Genomic DNA, 22,687 nt, shown 5'->3' with positions numbered 1-22,687 from the left:
TCTAGTGAAAGTGTGTCATTTTTAAAAGTTGTCTTCCTTAAAATAAAAGACCTACTTTCTCAAGAAAATTGCATTTTGGTCAAGTGGCATGAAATTTGGCACAATACTGCCGCCTGGCGGCTACTTGAATCAGGAACCCACATAGGCTACATACAAAGTCAACTGTTTTTGTTTTTTTTTTTAATTTATCTTTATTGTTGAAAGTATTACAGATGTTCCCTTTTTCCCACCATTGGCCTCTTCCACCCTGTTCCCATACCCTACCCCAGGCCTTTCCCACACTATGGTCTGCCCATGGGCTATGCATATCCTATATAATCCTATATAGTAAAGAGCTAATATGCTAATTAGACCAAACAGCAGAACAACCGTCCAGACATCCTTCCAGACGACCGTCCAGATGACCTTCCGGACGAAGCCGGAGCTGCCAGGGCTGGCTGGGGCTGCGAGGGCTGAGCCCCTTGCTCGAATTTCATGCATCAGGCCTCTAGTATGCAAATACATTCGTTAGTTAATCTCTTCCCTCCCGTCTCCCCTCACTCCCTGCCCCGTAAAATTTATGGAAAAATTATTCTGTTTTTCAGTAGAAGCCTTTGACACACAAATACCCAGCCAGGAGTATTGAGAGTCTAATTCTTTTGGTTTTGTAACAGAAAGATTGGAAGGGCTCCATTGCTTTTGTTGTTGGAAACCAAGTTGAGGATGATCTTCTCATTCGAGCCCTCACCCTCGCTGTCCAGGTCCCTCAGCGAAAACTCTTCAGTATAATATCATGGCAAGACATTCTCCAGCAGGTACTGTCCTTCCCACTCCCTTGAAGATATTTTTTCTTAAAATAGTAGGATAAAATAATAAAGTAATAAAACTGTCATATTCTTGGGCTATTTGGTAAATTTTTGTGGATTATTTTAAATAGTTAGCTAGAATAATTTGAATTGTTTAATCTGAAGTAATTATCTTTTGTCCATGAATATTGGTCATTCAACATTCATCCATTCAACAAAAATTTCTGAGGCCTTACCTGGCTCCATGCTAGGTTATATGAGGAATTATTTAATGAAAGTTCAATAAAATAAAAGACAAAACTATGTAATGTTCCTGGGAAATCTAACTAGAAAGATTACAGTCTACAGAGACTCATAGCTGTCAGAGGTCAGAGGGGCCCGGTAGCATAGTCCTGTCAGATGGCCCATACTCATACAGTCACTGAGTGCTGACCACAGTGACTATAAATACTTCACCTTGTCCATGAATAGCTCTTCCTTGCTAGATTCCCAACCCCTCAAGTCACCTAGGTGTTTGAAAGTCACATATATCTATGTAACTATTCTTTATGTATGCCTTTATCACCATAGATGCATTTAATTTTCTTACAGATTGATGAATCAAATGTACTCTTTGGAAGCACACCTAAAAAGTCAAAGCAATCTACAGGCACTAGCTTTCCCTTATATTATGAGGTAGGTAGACATATTTATTGAAGAGATTTTTATTTTAGAAAATGAGAATTGAAATAATAATCTTTTAGTCACTTTAAAAAATGTAATTCATTCTTTGAAAGCAAATCCCTGTTTCTCATTTGATCTGTTTGTTCTTGGTGATGGGCACTTGAAAAAATCTGCCTCCCTTTTAACTAAATTCCTCTCTAGGAATAAAATTGTCACAGATTGTCTACACCATCACTGCATCCAACTGAAGAATATAAATCAGAAATTTTTATGTGCAAGAGTGTTTGGTCATACTTTCTCATGGTAATTATTGAATATGTGATATTATTTAAGGGGGTCATATTATTAGTGTATTAAAAAGTATTAATTTCACCAAAAACATCATGTAAAAATGTCCCCCAAAACGTTTCCTGCACAGGACAGAGCCACCTGGAATGATTTTCTATCAGTTTTTTAACTTTGTGCACATTCCACATCCTACTTTTAATCAATGTGAAAATGACAATAATCTTCAAATTAATGGTGCATTCTATTTCTAGAAGATGCTTAACATCAAAACCTGGCTTGGCTGACTAGTGGGTTTGTGCAAAGAACTTAGAACTCATGCTCAGTACAAAAGGGTTTCCTCTCACCCGGCCTTGTTAATAACTAACTTACAGCTCACAAGAAACTATAAAAATCCAGCGATTAATTAGAATATCACTTAAAATTTATCAGGTACTGTTTTATGGCTCTATAGACTAAAACATAAGGATTTTTTTTATCTTTATAAGACAATCTTGTTTGCACTTTATTTCAGTGATGACTAGTAAAGTTTTTATGTGTCTCAGGTCTTGGGTGATTTCATAAAGACCTCTGTAGCATTGCCTGAGCGCTATCTGAACAAGTTTCATTGGGTTTATATGTGATTGACAATACTGTGGATTTTATAGCATTGACTCTTGCTACATTGTCATGGGAAAGCTCTGTGCTGTTGGAGTTAAATAACATATACTCACTGTCTTTTGTTATGATGTTCTGAGTATGTGTGCTCTAGTTGGGACATTAGGTGATACCTAGATTTAAATTATTGGAAATTTTCTTCTGAAATAGTAATAGAAACCCATGACCAGTTCTTGAGCCTGGGATCAAGGAGCTTCCCAAAGGACTCTTCCTTCTTCAAAAATGCTTAGTAAAAATCAGAGACGATACAGGCCAGTTTTGAAGTCTAATCTGAACAGCCATTTGACTGGGATCGCACAGTGTCATAAATCCAGAGTTCATTTGAAAAGCCATTTTTCTCCAATATATGCCATGACTCTTGGATGTGTATGCTTCACTCAGGGAGGTCCATCTCACATCTGGCTCTACCACATTCCTCCAGTGGAGCTTTTGGGCAATCAGCCATCCATACCCTCTCACATACCCTGTTGTGAATGGTTGCAGAAGAAAAGGGAAGCCAGATGAGCAGCACCACAGAGACTGGACCTTGGGTGCAGCAGATGAGCATTGATATCAATGACTATAGCAAAAAATGAATAAAGAACAAAAACAAATTCAGGCTCTTGGTCAGGTCAGCCAAGGACAGAATGCACAAGTGGAGAAGAGGGGCCCATTTCCATGTCAGTCCCACCACACTCAGGACCTGGTCAGGAACTCTGTCACCTGGTACTTCATCCCAAGTGAATTAAAAAGCCGTGGGTGATGCCTACTGAGAGCCCCTAGGTAGCTGTGAGCGGTGACCATGAAAGAGGCCCAGAAGCTAAATTCTTCTGAGATCTCTGGACTTTCAGGGCATGTGGACAGTCTGCTCCTGAGTCCATTTCTGCTGATTGTCCTGTATGGTCTGTAGCAAGTGGGTCCCTTGCCACAGGTGAAGTCTTCAGGAGCCAGTGTAGGGAGTCTTATCTTTTCTTTCTCAAAGGAAACTGCAATGGGAAAGAAAAGCTACTCTAACAAAATTGCTTATGTTGCATGGGAAATTCATAGTGTTGTTTCCTTTTAGACCTGCATTTTTTAAAGAGACCTCAAAATAGATATTATAAAGGCATGCACTTCCATTCCATTTACTCTACTTGTAAGATATTCTCATTGGCCTTAAATCAGAGCCTAGTCGTTCTTACTTTAAACACAGTTCTAACCAATTTGGCTTTCTGGTTTCCTAGCCTGTGGTCAATTAGGAGGAGCAGCAAATTAAAGTGAAACTTCATTATGGTACAGTTCATCCACAAGTAGTAAAATAGTGTCAGAACCACATTACATATTTCCAATAACGACTTGGAATGTCTGGGCCAGCAAAGACCACATTCCTGAATGATGTACTCAAGCTTTCGTTTGGATGGCTTGGTGTTGTGTACACACCGCCTCATTTCTGAAATTGTGTAATTTCCCCTGAAACTTTAGAATTGCATCTAGCCATGATATTGTATATCTGAGAGTCTTTATTTATAAATCACAGTTTTTTGAAAACCTGCTTACATCTGTGCTAATGTAATTCACAGAGACATGCATAACAACTATAGCCCATTTGTTCATTCACCTTCTCTTTTTGGCAATTGTGTTTTGCTCTTGCAAGAGCTACTTCAAGGACTCGTGGGAATGGAAGAGAATAACCTTTTTTAGTCTCAGGAATGTTTTATTTATTATATTATTATTTAACAATGATGAAGACATTGATGATCTCATGCACTGGCATTACACATAACTACAACTTCTAGCATGTAACCCTTTTTGAGGATGTGGACACCTATGAAAATTTATACAGATTACCTGTGTTATATAGTAACCAGTTTTATCCAACAGTGGTATTGTACCAAATATGAAACAAGTATATTCTTATTCAAGCACTTGTGTCAAACACTATCTGGATAATGGAGGAGGGAATATCCTATCTAATAAAAGAGTAATATGCAAATTGACCATCACTCAAACACAAGATGGCTGTCCCATGTGGTCAAAGATGGCTGCCCCCATATGGACACAAGATGGCTGCCACAAGATGGCCAGCAGGGGAGGGCAGTTGGGAGGGACCAGGCCTGCAAGGGCGGGCAGTTGGGGGCAATCAAGCCTGCAGGGGAGGGCAGTTAGGGGTGACCAGGCCAACAGAGGAGAGAAGTTGGGGGTGACCAGGCCTGCAGGGGAGGGCAGTAAGGGGCAAACAGGCTGGCAGGGGAGCAGTTAGGCATCAATCAGGCTGGCAGGGGAGTGGTTAGGGGGTGATCAGGCTGGCAAGCAGAAGCGGTTAGGGGCAATCAGGAAGGCAGGCAGGCAAACAGTTGGGAGCCAGCAGTCCTGGATTGTGAGAGGGATCCCAGATTGGCGAGGGTGCAGGCTGGGCTGAGGGACACCCCGCCCCCCATGCACGAATTTCGTGCACCAGGCCTCTAGTGAATATTATAGACTCTGACCCCAGAAGCTTAAGAACTAGTTAAAAAGAAATAAAAGGAAAAAATATAAGCCTGACACATAGTAGGTATTCAACAAATGTTTGTTAAATGAGTGAATAACCCAATCCAGAAAATAATCAAGTTCATGAGGAACAGATGAAGTTATGGGCATTCCAAGGAAAATGAGATTGCTATTAGCTAGGGTTGGGAGAGTTTTGTGGAGAAGGTGATATTGGGAGGACAAGGAAAGGGGTCCTGATAATTTTTATCTTTTAAATATATTATCCAAATTAATCCATATCACAATTCTAAAAGAAAATATAAATATCCTCATTTTATATATAGGGAAATGAATGCAAAGAGAAGGTAGAAAGTCTACTAATTAGAAAACTGAAGAATTTGGATTTAACCGTAGTTAAATTCATTGCCTCAAGTTTTGCCACTTTTCCACAAACCCAATACCCTTTCACTGGGCTCAGAGCTGTTCACCCTTGGATGGGTAGGTCTTGGAATTCAAATGTGGCAGAGGGCATTCTAAAAAGGGGGAACCATTCAAGCTAAGACATAGGAGTGGGAGAAGACTGATAATACATACTAAATTTGTAGTTACGTGGTACAATATATACTAACTAGGAGAGGTAATCCTGTGCCTATTTTAATTATAGCTTTAAAATCCTAAAGATGGAAAGCTATGGGAAAACATTTCAAACAGTGGGAAAACTCTATGCTTTAAGATTCATGCCTAGAGCTTAAATTTATTTTTTGAGTATACACAAATATCTGTTTGTCTGTGTATGTTTTATGTCCCACATAGAGAATCTGACCTGTTCATTTGCAGGTATACTCATTCCTGACCAAAAGTGAAAAGGAAAATACTAAGGGTCATTCAAAGCCAATTGAAATGTCCCCTATGAGAAATGTCGATGTGTACTATACATGCAGATTCTCCTACTTGTGATTAAATCTGATACACAGTAAATGAGCATTATAAGAGATATACCAATTTTGAACTTGGACATTGTGGTTTTGATAAATTAGAAAGAAAAAAAAAACTACCAACTGGGCAGGGATTTATTTGTCCCACTTATCTGAAATCAAAGGTAACTTTCTTAAAAGTTTTAGATTCCACTCCATAGTTTCCTTCATTTCATGATGGTGCTCATTGCACCTCCCTACCTGGAAGGCCTCCAACCACACATGGACTGTGGTTTTTGTGCTTGTCTGTGAATTATTCAGAAAAGATAAATTAGGTTACCACAGAAACAATAAACCAAAAGCCTGCTGAAACAAAAATGGTCTATAAAAATAAAGATTTTTATGCCCTAGTTGGTGGCTCACTTGTTTAAAAAAAATAGTCAATTTTGTGCAATAAAGGACTTGGACAATCCTAAAGATTAATTATATAATGCAATTTTACAAATATGCAAATAATAATTTTCCTCTTTATATCTATCAATAAAAAAATAAAACCTTATGTTTTAACTGATATATTTTAATTAAGATATTTCTATGGCTCTTCCTACTGGGAGATCTTAAATATGGAAAGATTTTTCTGTTACTAGATTTGAGAATAATGGACCATATGCAGTTAAAAATATAGGATGCAAATTTTACATCGTCAGATCTAATTAGTTTCACCACATTTTTAAGATACTTTGCTATTATATTGAATTAGTATCTCCCTATGTAATAATTCCATATTTGATCCCTCTTCATGGGTGTATAGACATGTTTCTCAGCTCTTTCCCCAACATGTATACATAATAATACACAAGTAAGAGTACAGATTCTATTGTAATCTGATTGGCATCCTTTTCTAGATTCCTAATATAAAACTTATTTCTTAAACAGTGCCTCAAATTAACAGTCTACTCAATAAAATTTCAAGCCCTTATTTTTTTGGGGGGTGGCCCTTGTCAAAATGAAAAATGGGAAACTCATGCTTCAGAGATAGGAACAAATAATATGTGAAAACATTTAAGAGGTTTGAAGTTATTAAAATGGCAGATCTACTGGGAACAGAAGGAGCAGTATGTCATGGAAGAAATGAAGGAAAAGGGAGACAGGAAGCATTCTCCGGCCTTTTCAATCCTGCATTTTAAAACAAAACAAAACAAAATTCAGGAAGAATTGGAAGGTAGCCAACCTAATGCCGTTATTTCATAGAGCTTAGGGACACACCAGGAAATTACAGGCCAGTTAGTTTAACTTCACTTGTGGGGAAAGTATTAAAAACTGCTGCAGGAGATCAAGTAAAAGGATGCTTAGAAAAGCACAGCTTGATTAAGGCAAGCCTGGCCAACGTGGTTTTCGGAAAGGGAAGGTCATGTCTTAGGAACTTGTTGAAATTCTTTGAAGCTATTATGGCCAGTATAATCTTCAAAGGGTACAGCGAAGCCCAGGATCTGTATATCTTTTTCGTTCCACACTAGCCCTTCAGGGATGCTTGCAGAACATGGCCCACATCAGGGCCTTGGTGCTCCAGAATTAGAAACCACTATCAAAATAGCAGAAAATAACCTCTGAAGGAACATTTTTAAAGCTGGAACCAATTAATACAATCTGATATTTATAAATGTAAAATAATGACTTGGAACAAAATTTAGGAATATTGAGCTATTACAAAGAAGTACTACATTGGGACTATAAAAACAGCCTAGGGTTATTGTGCCAAAATCTGAGCGTTGGGAGCATTTCTCACCCAAAGAAGGGAAGATGAGAAATCGGAGGGGTAGAAACAGTTAGAAAGGGTTAGTTAGCAAGGATGGCAACCGAATGAATTTTGTCAAGATGGGGAAAAGAGCAGTCCAACGTGTTAATGCCCTGAGCCTCCGTGGAAGGAGGAGGACAGAGCAGCCTGGCAGAGAAGGTCAAGTCCAGGCTCATAACTGAGGGGCAGAAGGTCAGGGCTCTATTGCTTTAGGAATGGGCTCCCAGGGCTCAGAGCTCAAATGTTTGCCTCTCAGATCTGAAACTTGGAGTTCTGTTTTCAAAAAGCAGAGACAGAAATGGAGCAAGGTTCAGCTAATGAATAGCAGCCATCAAGTTAGAAGCTGGTGGTGATTCTACTGAGTCATGGTGAATGTTGGAGTTTTTCATGGAAGCATGGAAAGAACTAGAAACATCTATGATGTGGGTATTTTTATTGCTAATTTTTATGGTGGCAAAAAATACATGCATAAAATTTACCATCTTAAGTATGTCTAAGTGTATAGTTAGTAGTGCTAAATATATTCACATTGTTGGGCAGCCAACCAGTCTCCACAACTTTTTCATCTTACAACAATAAAGATTTAAAAAATAAAATAAAACTTGGTTTGCAATCAGTTTAGAGAAAAATATTAGGTATGTAGTACAGGTGTTATACAACTTTGGCTAAATCATCAAGTGATAATCACTAAGGTTTAGGAAATGCTTTATTTGTATACATCCCACAAATATTTGAGTGCCTATTATACACCAAATCTATGGTTCAGTTTATCTTAGTGAATAAAACAGATTCCTTGCTGTCACATAATTTATGTTTGAATGAGGAAGGCAGGCTTTAAGCAAAAATTAAATATGAAAAAATATATAAAACTAGCAATTGAGATAATTGTTTAAGTCAGAATCACAGGAGAAAAATGCATTGGAGATAAACTGATAAATAAATAGAGCCAGCTAAAGAGTAGGGAAAATATTCAGGCAGAGGAAACGGCATGTGCAGAGAATCCGAGGCAGGAAGGGGAAGATTCATTCTTAAGAGAATGAAAAAGCCCACTGTGCCTAGAACAGAAAGAGAGAGTGAGAAGAGAGAGGTGGGCTGAGGCCAGATCTATAGGAACTGGTAGGTCTTTGTTGAGAAAAAGTTTGCATTTTTACTTCATAGGAAGTAGGAAGACATTAAGGTTTTTAAAGGGGAGAGGGACACAAGCTGAGGGGTGTGTGTGTGTGTGTGTGTGTGTGTGTGTGTGTGTGTGTGTGTGTGTGTGTGTGTTTTATATTTTCTTGCTGTTGGATGAAGAATAAATTGGGATGGGAGCAGGAGGCAGACATGGAAGTGAGGAGACCAGTTAGGAGGCCATGGGAATATCCATTTAGAGAGAGAGAGCAGGCAGATTCAAAATATATTTAGGAAGAAGATGCTGATGTGAGATGAGAGGGGTGAGAGAGAAGAAGGTATCAGGAGTGACTCCAAAGTTCTGGCTTAAGAAACTGAGTGAAAATGTTACCGAACTGAAGGATGCTCTATTTTAAAGTGACACATGGTTATACAAGGTAGGGATTCATATCCAAAGTAAAGGGATTCATATCCAAAGCTCTGCCTCCCTGATTGACCACTATTTGCTCAATCACAGGTTGAGTTCAGTTGGCTACACTTATTGGGCTGGGCTCTGTCAAGCTCATCCTGTTTACAGCTGGTCTGCAAAATACTGGCTACATTGAACATTTATCGAGAATAGGATTTAAAAGAAGAGCCCAGACCTTGAGACTCTTATTCTACCTAGCAAAAATAATTTTGGATATAGAGAAAAGTAGAGATTAAATTTGGAAGAAATTTGGAAGTATACTTTGGGACCAGTTAAATTTGATGTTGAGAGATATCTAAGAGGAGAAGTTAAGAAGGAAGTTGGGATTTGTAGTTTCTCATTTTTTTGTATTCTTCTGTGCCTAGCTCAGTGCTGGTATGGTATGTATCAAAGAAGTATTGTTGTCTGAAATAATCAACATATTAAGGGAGGACTAGTGAGAGTTACTGGTAAAGACTACAAAGAGTAGACAGACAGTGATCTCTTTCAACAACAGCAGTTCAGTAGTAGTTCCTGGGAACCGAAGTTTTGGCCCCTTCCATTTTCCCTTTATTGGTACCATATTCTATACAGTGGTTGTCTAACTGGCTGAAAACCCATTAGTTTACAATGAAATTTAGTTGGTTGCAGTTGTATGTGTGTAGTTTGTGATGCAAACATTTTTTTTTTGCTATAAATATAGGTCCAAAAGAGATGGAAAACCAATGCATGAGAATCCTCTAAACCTACTCTGTGTTAATCTTCCAATTGCATTTCCCTTTTTCAGTTGCTCACCTAACACTGGGCTAAGGGACAAAGCAGATACTCATCCCAGCTTGCTCCTCACTCAGCAGACATTTCACCAAGTTTCTTATCACATGCTGGATAATAGGCACAAGATTGAGTTGGACCAGGTGGTCTCTGCCCTCAAGAGCTCATAGTCAACAACTTTATAAACAATAGGTTTGCTTCATGCCATTGTATGACATTTTAATACCTTGTAGCAAGTCGGATATAGAAGTTGTATATTTAATGCCTGGCTATAGTTGAGTCTATTTTTCATTGAGCCCTGTGGCTGACCTCACTTATTGTTCACAACTTTCAGCAAAAAGGGTGATGGTCCCCAGACAAGGGTATATTGGAAAGAGGAGAATGGGAGGGGCAGAACACTCACCAAAACAGTCAAAGATGCAACAGAGATAGGGGAGGCCTTGTTTCCTTAAGGGAGAGAAAGTATAGCTGAAATTAAAATGTGGTAACAATTTTCATGCTTCTATGTGTTTTTAATGTGATCTCTATTTCTGAAATTCTAACTCCTCAATCTTTGGTTGCAAGGAAAGGAGGAAGAAATATCAAACTAAAGCTGGGAGAATGGACTATTAGAGAAAAATTCACTTATATTTATTGGAGAACTACTATACATATTGAGTACTTAGTGAATATTAATTTGAATGGGTGAATCTCAGATGGAGCTGTATGTACTAAAATCCATCCATTCTTCTATTTCACAAACATGATTGGCAAAAACAAAAACCCTCAAACCTTAGTAGCATGATAATGTAAGCTAACTGAAATATGGTCACTATATTGATTGAAGAAATATATAAACATATATAAGTTTAGGAGTTTGAATCACAGGAAACCAATCTTACAAAAATACTTACTCAGAAAAAGTGAAATTGTTCAATAGACCCCTTCCTTTAAAATTTCGTATTTCAGCTTCATACTTATTTGGGTTACATGTGAGCGAGGTCAACAGGATGCTCTGCATAGTGCCCTGTGCCACACCAAACACTCCAAAACTAACAAGTTTATCATTTCCTAATTTGCCTTTATCAATAATTTTTATGAAAAAGACAAACTTATTTCGGCTCACTCATCAGGAAATGTTTAATTAGATTATATTTATCAGAGGGAACGCCTAATTATTTTAGTTATTTCAAGTGTTATAATGTTACCCTCCCATTTATCTCTGTAACTGCAGAGAAGCAGGGCAGAACCTATGCCATGTGAGTCACAGGCATCGCTGCTGGGTTCTGTGTCCTATAGGAGAAGCTAGTCTTGCATCACATTCTCAAAGATTCATTTTAGGAATATGACTGGGCGGGGGGGCGGGGGCGAGGGGGATGGATCCTATCTGAATGCAGTGCAAGGGACAAATATATTACTTTTTGTTACTAATAAAATTTCAAGGATGACAGCAAATTTCTGATTTGCTTTTCCTCCAGTAAAATGTCTGCTTTGAATTATCCAGAAAAAATTCTTCTCTCTGCCAACTTGTTTCAATTCCCTGAGTAAAACCATCTATAGAGCATTGTCAGAGGTTTCCCATAGAAGTTCATTTCAGATTTTTCAACCATTGGAGGAACACACACACACACACACACACACACACACACACACACACACACACTTTTCCCCATTTTTGGAGCAGGCAAAGGAAAACGTACTGGATTGGTAGGACTTGTGTATGGTGCTTTCCCTTTCTTTCTGAAAGCAGAGACAAGTATTAGTCATCAGATGGGGAAAAGAGTTTTTGGTCTCACCCCGGGCTGGTGTCCTGTTTTATGTATGCAGGCCCGCCCTGTGTGTAGGCGGAACCGGCAATAGCTGTGTGATGTGATTTAAGAGGTGCTGGAAATCCTGCCTGTCCAAAAATAGCCCCCGCACCAGCCTATTGAGTTCAGGCACAGTGTCTATAAAACCCTGGTTTAAGTGAAATGAAACTGCCTTTTGCAGAATGTTAACCCATCATGTCTCCTATCCTCTCAGCTTGAATCTACTTCTCAGAGATAAAAACTGGCCCTTGAAGTCATGTCCATAAGGGTGAAGGGTTAGCAAGGGCCAAGGCTTAAGGTAATGATGCAAGTCTCAGAAGCAATTCTGCACAACAATGGGTGTTGAAACTAAGCCCCTTCCATATTCATTCAGCCAGGCAGCCAGTCTGGTTTTGAATCAATAGTTTATGAACATGACATCTCACACAGTACTCTGCTGGGACCTTTAAACAAAACAAGAATAATAACAACTTATGTTTGGAAGATGTTTGTAGGAACACAAAACACTTGCACACACAATGTCAGATCTGATCCCAACAACAACCTGGTGAGGCTGACTTCCCTCTTACTATTCTCATGTGGCAAATGAGCTGAGTCTCAAAGAGGTTAACTGCTTATCCACCACCCGCAGCTAATCATGGCAGAGCCCATGTTAGAACCCAGGCATTCTGACTCCAAAATCAAGGCCATGCTCTTGGAGACACAGTCCCTATAGTCAAGTGGCTAACAAATGAGTTTAACCTGCTTAGCAATTTAAACCAAAGATCACAGTCCTGGGAGTTTTCTCCAGTGGTGTTACTGAGAAGGTGTTTCCCTTTGTCTTAAAAGTTTCTGGAAGAACTGTTCCAAACACCAGCTTCCAGGCACACATTGCCCTGGGAAATTTGAGTTAGGTTTTATCAGTCATTCCTCAGGAAAAAAAAAAAAAAAAAAAAAAGGAAAAGTAGAAATGTGAATTGGCAGAAATTAAGGTGCAATGTTCTCTAGTAGGCCTTGGGTGCTAGGGGTGTTTGGAGTAGTAGGAAGTGGGGCTAGACCTGATGTGGCATTAGGAAGAGATTGCACAGTCCAGAACATCTGTATCCAAGCTCATCGACTTGCTCCAAAACTGAACACACACATACAACTCTGTTCCTTCAGCCATTTGGATGAGCCACGGTTTTGTAGTAACTCTAGCTCGTTCCTTTTTAGCCATTGTAGCTCTAATTCACTTCTACCTTTTCCTTCCCAAGTGCAAAATGCACCAAGTTGAATAGAATTATGTAAAATTCAGGCTTAGATGTTTTCATTTATCAGCCAAATAGCCCTGTTCAAATGCCACTTCTTTTACGAAATATTCTTGGAATTCCTTAGGCAAATTCATCTTGCTGTGTTATATCGTAGTGGTTTGTTTGTGTCTGCCTCCCGTACTTCCTAGTGAGTGGCATGAGCAGGAGAGGCATGTGTTATTCATTCCCTAAAGACCCTGTGCTCTAGGCTAGCAATGCCAAGCTATTTTGGTCACATTTCCCATCAGCTAAAAAAATAATTGAGCATTTATTCAATGTATGTTGTGTGTGTATACAGAGAGATAAAAATGTACAGGAATAGAAACAAATTACCAATGTTATAGAACATCCTCAAAAGTAAAAACAAAAAAGGACAAAATAAGAATAAATATAATCAGGAGTTCTAATATTTTCTCCATCCTGGTGGTTAGTCCTGTGTGTGTGTCAGGCTGCATTGAAGACCAAAGCCACTGACTTTAGCACACAGTGGGGACAGAATAATGTTTGCAAAATGGCTAAAAGAATGAATGAATCCTGTCCTATACATACTAGTCTTTTGGGCACATACAGCACTTTCTGTGGCACCAGTCACTTCTTAAGTTAGTGAACTAGCACTTTGCTTTCCCAGCCTCTGAACCCACTGGCTTAGTGTGAGGAGGTTGGCTGATGTTACCTGCCATCGCAGTACCTTTACAAGGGACACCTGCTCAATGTTTGTGAAGGTCTGTGCAATTTGTGTGCTGACTTTTTTTTTTAATTCCAATCTTCAACCTGGAAAACAGATATGGAAATGAGCAATTCTGTTAGCATAGGGCCGTGGTCGGCAAACTGTGGCTCGCGAGCCACATGTGGCTCTTTGCCCCTTGAGTGTGGCTCTTCCACAAAATACCATGGCCTGGGCGAGTCTATTTTGAAGAAGTGGCATTAGAAGAAGTTTAAGTTTTAAAAATTTGGCTCTCAAAAAAAATTTCAATCATTGTACTGTTGATATTTGGCTCTGTTGACTAATGAGTTTGCCGACCACTGGCATAGGGTAACAAAGAAGTTTAAAAAGTGCAGCGAGGACATAGAGCAATGCTTAAAGCTTTCTGAAGGTTTTAGGGAAAAGTTTTAGGAAAATGGCTTGAAAATGGAATGGGGAATTTAGGAAATAATGAAGGAGGAGGAATTCTGGGCAAAGGACTCAGTCCATGCAAAATCAGGCAGACATAGATGGCACAGTGTACCAAGGAAGTCTCAGCAGCGGGTATCCTCAAGTGCAGGCAGGAAAGTGGGAGAAGCAGCCAGCAGTGGGGCTGGACAGGTGTGTCAAGGTCAGGTCATAGAGGTCTCGGTATGCTCTGCTAAGGAGTAAGCAGTTTGGTCCTGTGGGTATGGGAGCCACTGAGGAATGCACAACTGGGAGTAATGTGAGAGGTGGAGCTATTAGAATTTGTGTGCAGGAAGAATTCTCTGGGGGGGAGTGGGAGTGGTACCGTTAAAAACAGCTAATTGCTGTATAGCATTTCTATTGTACATATAATTTATCAGCTGTTTTACTATAAAAATAATACATGTTAATTTTTAAAAAATTTGGAAAATATAGAAGGAGCATAGCCCATATAGTGGTGGGTACTTAAAAAGTATCTGTAAAACATTCCACCAATCAGAGATGTATGCTTCTTTCTAAAAAATAGGAATTATATAATATATGCTTTCTATCATATCATTTCCACATATGATGTTGGCCTATTTCTAAATCCATATTCAGTATCTATATAATAGAAAGCATGTCTCTATTTAGTAATTCATTTAACCAATCCCCCTTTGCTAAATTTAGACTGTTTACTAATAGTTATAACCCTGATTGTTTCCTTATGAAAATTTTCAAGACGTGGAATTACTAAGTCAAAGTATATAAATCTTTATAAAACTCTTGACACAATGTCAAAATGCATTCGAGACAATTTGTGCCAATTTGCATCCCTTCTAATACTTCCAATTTAACCACATCCTCTTCAACTGTGTGTTTTTTATCTTAGTCAATTTGATAAGCAAAAATTGTAAGGTTGGTCCCTGCCCAGTGTGGCTCAGTTGGTTGGGCGTCATCCTGTGCACTAAAATGTCACCAGTTCAATTCCTGGTCAGAGCACATGCCCTGGTTGTGGCTCAATCACCCGGTCAGGGTGCATGTGGGAGGCAGCTATTCGATGTTTCTCTCTCTTTCTCCCTTCCACTCTCTCTAAAAAATCAATTAAAAACATAAAAAATTATAAGGTTAGATATTTAATCAGATTTTATTGGCTATTAGATTTTAATCAGATTTTATTGGCTATTTTTTATTAGGTTTTTTGAGTATGGAATTTGTTAAAGTTAAATGATTAGGTAATTTTGTTTTTAGATTTCTCCTGATAATGGGAGGGGACCCTTTATTGTCTAAATTCAGAATGGGGGATATTTGCTTTAAGTGATTTCAAACAGATTTCACGTGCTGTGAGGCAATACAGAAAGGAAGAAGCCATCATCGACCCTGCACAAACTCAAGATGAAGGGCGCACGTGCAAGACTGCTAATGAGGGCACATCTTATTAGCCTGCAGGAGGGGCCTCGATGGAAATGTCAGTGAGGCCTTGGCAGTGGGACCCAGGAAGAGTAATCTCAGATAAGGAAGTCTGGGAAGGGTTGATGCAGAAGCCTCTTTGGTGTGAGCCCTTCCAATTTCTAACCTCTTCTTGGCTCCTTGTGTCGGTGGCCCTCAAAGTGGCACACCTCAGTCACCTGGAGAGCTCATTAAAATACCAGTTCCAGATCCCAGCCACAGTGTTGGGATCAGGGCATCTTCAGGGAGTCCAGCAACACACCGGTGAGCTAGCATCCAGGTACTTCTGAGCCTACACTTGGAGAAACACAGCCACACCTGTCCACATGCTGCTCACAGGGCCAGAAAGGGTCCGTCCTCCTCCATGATGAACTCGCCACCTGTACTCTGCATCCCCCTCGCCATCCACCCAGACTGGACTGTGGCTCTGCCTGTTCTCATCCCTTCTCACATCTCCCAGAGTTCACCCTTCATTCATTGTTTCTTTCATTTTTGAGCACTTGTACTGGGCACCGTTCTGGGTGCTGGAGGGACAGGCAGGAAACTGCCATCAAGGGACCCTGTCAGTGGTGCTGCCTGCATGCCCACATCTTTGTCTACAGCTGCTGGGCAAATTAGAAAACTTCCCCTGACCACACATGCTTCTAGAGCTATGAGCAAATGGCAAACAAGCTGTGGGGGGGAAAGGAACAGAGTGTAAGCTCTGAAATACTCATTCAGGGGTTTGAGGTTTGCCGTGGGTCACCAAGACATGGAATAAAGCCTGAGTTTTTGCTGCAGATGAACAGTCACTAAAGATAAATAATATGCCAAGACTCTCAATGAGACCTCTGTGCAGCTGATGTCTCCTACCTGCTCTACACTCTCTGTATCGTGTTACTTTCAAAGTGAAATCCAAATTCCTGTCATATGTCCTTCAAGCTGCTGGTGGCCTCACCCTTGGTTATCTCTCCAGTGTCAACTGTCCCTCATATTTGGGGGTAGCATATTCTGCCACCTGTCGAAGCTATTGGGATCGAGGGTTCTGAGTCTCAGGTTCTCACCAGGTCTCAGGAACAAAGAAGTTCAGCTATTTAGAGTTGAGGCACCAAGTAAGGATAAAATGAGTAAGCATGCCAAGAATATTTAAACATAAAAATTTGAGCTAAAAAACACTCCATCCCTCCAGTGAAGAAGAGGATTGGGAATGGAGACTGGGGAGGAGTGGAGATGCTAGATGGGAATCTAGTAGCGTCAGCTAATGGGTGAAAAGGCATATAGTGAGGCAACAGAATATGGTGACGAGGAGCAGAACCTGGAAGCAGATAGCCTAAGTTCAAATCCCATCTCTTTTACTTACTTGCTGTGTGATCACCAGGCCTCAGTTTATTATCTATAAAATGGAGTAATAAAGAGCACCCACCTCAAAAGGAAGGTGAGAGTTAAAGGAGCTAGAATGTCTAAAGCACAATCCTGAGATTATTTTAGTGCAATTGTTGGAGCAATCCTCATCTGGCACATAGTGTGTGCTCTGTAACCATTGTGTGTCCTAAGAACCTACTCCTACCTGCAGTCTACTCCCAGAGCTTGATAAATGTGGCTATAAACATTTGAGAACACTTTCAAGCCAAACAATCAGTAACCCTAAAGACACCATTCTAATATTTATTAAGTGAGTGAATATACTGTATATGTACATAAGCCGGGGATTCTGTGAGGGGACTTAAAAGAAGAATCAGATAAGAACCTGAACTTCCCAGCTCCTGAAGGAGACAACCTGTGTACACAAGTAATTCCAATATGAGAGAGTTAAATCCCTTTGGAAAGATTTGAAAAGTCATCAGATTGTTCAGTTGTAGTGTTCACTACAAGCTAAAAGGACAAAGAATGACTTCAGACAGGTGGGAACATCTAGGGACTAAGGAAAAGATCTGATCTAGGAGAATAGGAGAAAAGATTGTAAGAAAAAAGACTGCCAAGATAAGAGTTCAGTGTTGCTCATCAATACACATCTAAAGCTAAAATACCTCTGACCTTTCTAGGTAACTGGAGGCCCAGTGCACGAAATTCATGCACTGGGGACTGGGGTGGGGGTGGAGGGGTCCCTTAGGCCGGCCTGCACCCTCTCGCAGTCTGGGAGCCCTCTGGGACAGTCGGACATCCTTAGCGCTGCCACGGAGGTAGGAGAGGCTCCCACCACTGCCACTGCGCTAGCCAGCCGTGAGCCTGGCTTTTGGCTGAGCAGTGCTCCCCCTGTGGGAGTGCACTGACCATCAGGGGGCAGCTCCTGCATTGAGCATCTGCCCCCTGGTGGTCAGTGTGTGTCATAGCGACCGGATGTTCCACCGTTTGGTTGACTTCCGTATTAGCCTTTTATTATATAGGATTCTTCTATAGGTTATCACATTCAGCTCTATGTGCCTTTATGAATTTCTCTGATATACAAAAAACTAACATGCTACTTAGTTAACAAGAGAAGCTTAGCTTTTTCCTTCTTTGGAAGAATAATCCCTACAAATGTGTTTCAATTAGAGGCCCATACTTTTTGACATATGCATGTTAGATGCTCAAAATGCTCATCTCCTATGGGAAATCCATCACATTTCAAATTACACATGTCTGTTAAAGCACAGATCTGTTCTACCTGCCCTGTATTTATTATTGTTGCTTCTGAAACTTCCTTACAGCCCCAAAGAGGTCTTAATCCCTGTCAAATGCTATTACGTTACCAACTTTTATGTAGTCTTGAAAGGGGCTGTTTATTTAGTTTCGGTGACTCCTTATTACTGCCAAATATTATTTCATTTCAGCACAGATGTAAGAGGTCCAATGACTGGAATTATTTTACAGCCTTGACATTGTCGAGAGATGGATACCAGTTTAATTATGGACAGCTGAAAATGATCTAGGAGTCACCTGCTCGGGAAATTCATCATCATTACAAACTTCTCACCAAGCTGCAGTCTGAGCACTTGCATAACGTTCCATTGGCGTTAGGCAGACAGTATGATCTATATGGAGCCTGGATCTTCAGCCACCTTTACATTTATGTACAGACAGCTTAACATTGCTTGATTATTTTCTTTTCCTCTGCTCAAAGTGAGGAAACATGTTTCCGTCATTCCCATTCTTCCTACCCCCCTCTTTTTTGGTCTCCATTGCCTTCCCTCACTGCTACCCTACCCTCCCAGCTGTTTTCCTAATTATGCCTTGTTAGAAATTATTCATTGCTTAGAGAATGTGAGTTGCATAGACTAGACGTGTAAAGGATCAAGTAATGCAAAGACTGCAGTATAGTTGGCACTCAGTAAATGCAGAAGGAATGAAGGAGGGACAAGAGTGGAGGGAACAGGAGAGAAGGCTGTGAACTGCAGAACACTCTGCACACAATTCCTCCGTCTCAGTTCAGAAGATATTAAGAAGAGCAAACTGCCTCCTTCTCTACTCTCCTGTTTCACAGTGTGCCATAACAAAATACGTTCCTACACTTTCTCTCTGCTTTCCCCAAGGGGATCCCGATTGTCCTTGTTAGAGTACAGAGAGCGTTAAGTGAAAGGAGAAGCCATGGTCACCCCAGATGATAATAAATTCGGGTCACACTGTCTTGCCTGTCCAGGTGCACTTCGCTCCCTTCCTTTTCTCTCTCCTCCACTTCTGTCTTGGGTGTGAGGCTAGTAACAGTAAGAGCTCATTTCAGTGAGGGTTTACCGTGTATGTTACTCACCAGTGAGGGTTTACCGTGTATGTGTTATTTAATTCCATTCTCAAGGCAGTCTTATGAGATAGATCAGCAGTGTTCGTGTTTTCTTTCTGTAGATCAGTGGTTCTCAACCAGGGATGATACTGTCGCAGGGAACATTTGTCAATGTCTGGCGATAGCGTTGATGTTCAGAGCTGTAGAAGCCAGGGGTGTGCTAAACATCCTGAGATGCGCAGGATGACCTCCTACAAACCGAGAATGTCCTGCTCAAAATGTCAATGGTGCTGCTGTTAGGAAACCCTGCTGTAGGTGACAAAGCTGAGGTTGAAAGGGAGTAGCAACTTGCCCAGGCTCCCAGTGACATTTTCGAGGGCTGGAATATAAACCAGCCTCACTTCTGCGTGACACTGTGCACAGGTAGCCATGGCTCCAGAGCCTCTTCATCGTCCTTGTACCAAATGCACTCAAGTTCCCAGCATGCATCTTCCCATGTGAGGCACCTCCATGTCAGTGGTCCTTCTCAGTCATTGGCAAATCCAGCCTTTTCTTCAAATGTGCAAAATCAGGCTCATCTGATTCAGGTTCTTTGTTCTAAACATTGAAAATGTTATAACACACATCAGGGCAACATAGTTTCTCTGGTTTTTTAATATTATGGGCAGATATAACATATAATAGCACAAATTAATAATGATGCTACCTAAATAACGAACTTGAAAGATGGCACATATAGTTACCCACTCTACTTTGATGAATAAATTATACAGATTTAATCTGACAGGTGTTTAATGATAAGCATAATACCTTCTGTTCTTTTAGGATAATTCGGGAGAAATGGTAAATAGCAGAATTACTTTTAAGGTGCTGATAAAAAATGTTAATAGTGTTCTTCTCTTACTATTAATTCTTCAGTATCCACAAGCTCAGTTTTCATGGTGTTTTTAGATACTGAGTATCTTTTAATAATTATCCCAAAGGCAGCTACACACATAAACACACATACTCTGTGCATACATGTACATAGACACTTGTGCACATACGTGGATATGTGTATATGTCACACATGTGTGTGTCAAAACACTTTTTGCTCAGCCCTGTGCTAGTTTGGACTGAGTTAAAGTTATAGATTCTGCTCCTGTTTACTGAGGTCTTTCTGTGTTTAAACCAACCCTAAGTCATGGACCTAATAATAATGGGTTAAATATGAACTCATATTTTGCGCATTAATACAACTATTGTGCAAACACTATGGATACCCTCCATGGAGGACCCTGAAACCAGATTATTTTTAGGCGAACTGGTGGCTATTTGGAGCTTCTGGAGAGAAAGTCTTCCTTCAGCCCATCACTCTCCATCACCCCTCCCTTCTCTGCCCCACACAACTACATCTTTCCTCCTCCATCACCTCTTTCCCAAGACCTGTTCCAGACAAGAGAACTGCAGATCCGAAGTCTTCACTCTTCCTCAGAACTCACCTGGATTAAACACGCATCCTATATACATGTACACATACATAGATACGCATATATGTTTATACGTATACACACTTGCACACATATACCCATTGGGTTTCTAATCTGTGGGGCAATTCTAAGTGTTTGTCCAGGCAGATGCTGTGCTTACTGCTAATGCAGGGAGGAACCACCGGGAGGGGGGATGGAAGAGGAGAAGGGAGGGCACTAGGGTCTGTGGGTGGGCCTGACACCCAGGCAAGGAGAGAATTTGGCTCATTTGCTCTATTTTTGTTGGATTAGATCATTAGATAGTAAATATGGCCTAAGTCTTTGAGCCAAGTAAGTGATAAAGAGGGAAATATTTTTATTTCTTAGTGTGCTCAAAATCATAAACTTTTTAACAGGAAAAGGACATCTACCTCAAACTAGGATCTTCATTCAGCGTAGCCTCCACTACACTCTCCGAGCTAAATTATCTCCTACAGCCCTCTTTCCTAGTCTAGAACACCTCCGGAAGCCAAGCCTGCCCTCCTCCCAGCCCTGGCAGGCCCCTCGGCCGGGCCTGAGTAGGTCCAGGAGACACATACAGGCCTCGCCTGGCAACAGTTCTTCTCCGTTTTAATGAGTCTCATTTGCCCATAGACTCTTTTTTTTTTTTTTAGTTTCTGACTCATACCAGGCTAATTTATTTGGTTTTTTGGTTTAATGAACAGCCAGGTTTTTTTTGTGTTTTTTTTTTTTGTGTGTGTGTGTGTGTGTGTGTTTTTTTTTGTGTGTGTGTGTTTTTTTCCCCCGCTTAGGACTGTTTTTCTGCCTAATTCTAAAAGCCTGGATTTTTGTCCACAATTATTCCCCACCCCTGACCAGCTCACTGCTCCCATTTTCTCTTGTAGCCTTCATCTTCCCAACACCTACAGCCCTTGTCAGTTTGCTTCCTAGTACACACACACACACACACACACACACACACAGTCAAACACACAAACACAGTCAAACACATAGATACACACATGCGGATACACAAAGGAACACTGGTACGCACATATACATTGATGAGATCCTGGACAAGTGACCCTTACAATACTGGAAGTTGAAGGTTTGATTATTTCAATTAATACTAGTAAGACAAAGGAGAGGACGTCTTTCTGAAATGTTATGTGAAAAGTGTATTTCCTCTTCAATTCTGTCTCTTCTGCAGTGCTTTTGTTTTCTTTCCTCAAAGACTTTTGCTTCAAAACAAAGGTCCTCTAAGGATTTGTTTTTCATCTGAGACTAAACTACTGACTCCTGATTGGGTGTAATTGTGACTTATGGAGTGTGAGAAGAAAGAATTTTCAGTGGAAATTAATTTGCTTTTCTGCCTCTCCTGGGATGACCTAAATACCATAAACATTTTCAGTCTCCAGTTTTGAAATCAGCAGAGACTTTCATTTTCATTCATTAACCTAAGGATCCACATGTCATCCCTTTGGGGGAAGCCCAGAGAGAAAAGACATGTGTGGGAATCACAGCTCCTCTGAGTATCCCTGGGGAGGACAACATGCTCAGAGTCTGCCATTGCTGAAGGTGCCAGGGTGCCCAGGAGGTGCCTGCCTTCCTCCGAGAGTGTCAGGGCATGGAATCTGCCCCCACGGGGCTGTCCTGGGGCCGTTCCAGCCAGAGGGACCACTCCATCCCTCCTCAGTGCTGCCTTACACTGCCATTGCCCTCACTCCATGTCCCTGTGTCACAGGAACATGGTGCCCAGCTATTCCGGTGACACTCCTCATCACAGTAGGATATCACTGTCATTTTGATGCCATACCAGGTTTTTGTTTCAAACCCAACTCTCAACAGGCCGTTTTAGATGAACCAGAGAAAACTTGTGTAGCCAGCAAAATACCTTTCTCTGTGGATGTTTTGTTGTGCTTTGAGTACATTTAAACACAGTGAGGTAACATTCATGGACTCATAGAGACCTGGGGAGAGAAAGCAACTCCAGAGACATCCCATCCATCACCATGACGCCAGGCAGGCTTCACCTACACCACCCCAGACCTAGGTAAATATCCTGTTTTCACAGGTCATCA

The 22,687-nt window shown here is 40.6% G+C and overlaps 1 protein-coding gene across 1 annotated transcript in view; it reads left to right on the top strand.

The window, feature by feature from the left end:
* Positions 1 to 22,687, top strand: part of SPAG17 (sperm associated antigen 17) — a gene marked incomplete at both ends in the record, with an annotated part of 150,356 nt that overhangs the window by 17,578 nt on the left and 110,091 nt on the right. Inside the window, one exon of the mRNA XM_080647834.1 lies at positions 654 to 794. Within this exon, the coding sequence (XP_080503960.1) occupies positions 654 to 794 (141 nt within the window). The remainder of the gene's footprint in view (positions 1 to 653; positions 795 to 22,687) is intronic.

Source organism: Plecotus auritus (assembly GCF_963455305.1).
Source record: "Plecotus auritus genome assembly, chromosome: 12".
Taxonomy (NCBI): domain Eukaryota; kingdom Metazoa; phylum Chordata; class Mammalia; order Chiroptera; family Vespertilionidae; genus Plecotus; species Plecotus auritus.
This window is presented reverse-complemented; position numbering and strand designations above follow the sequence as displayed.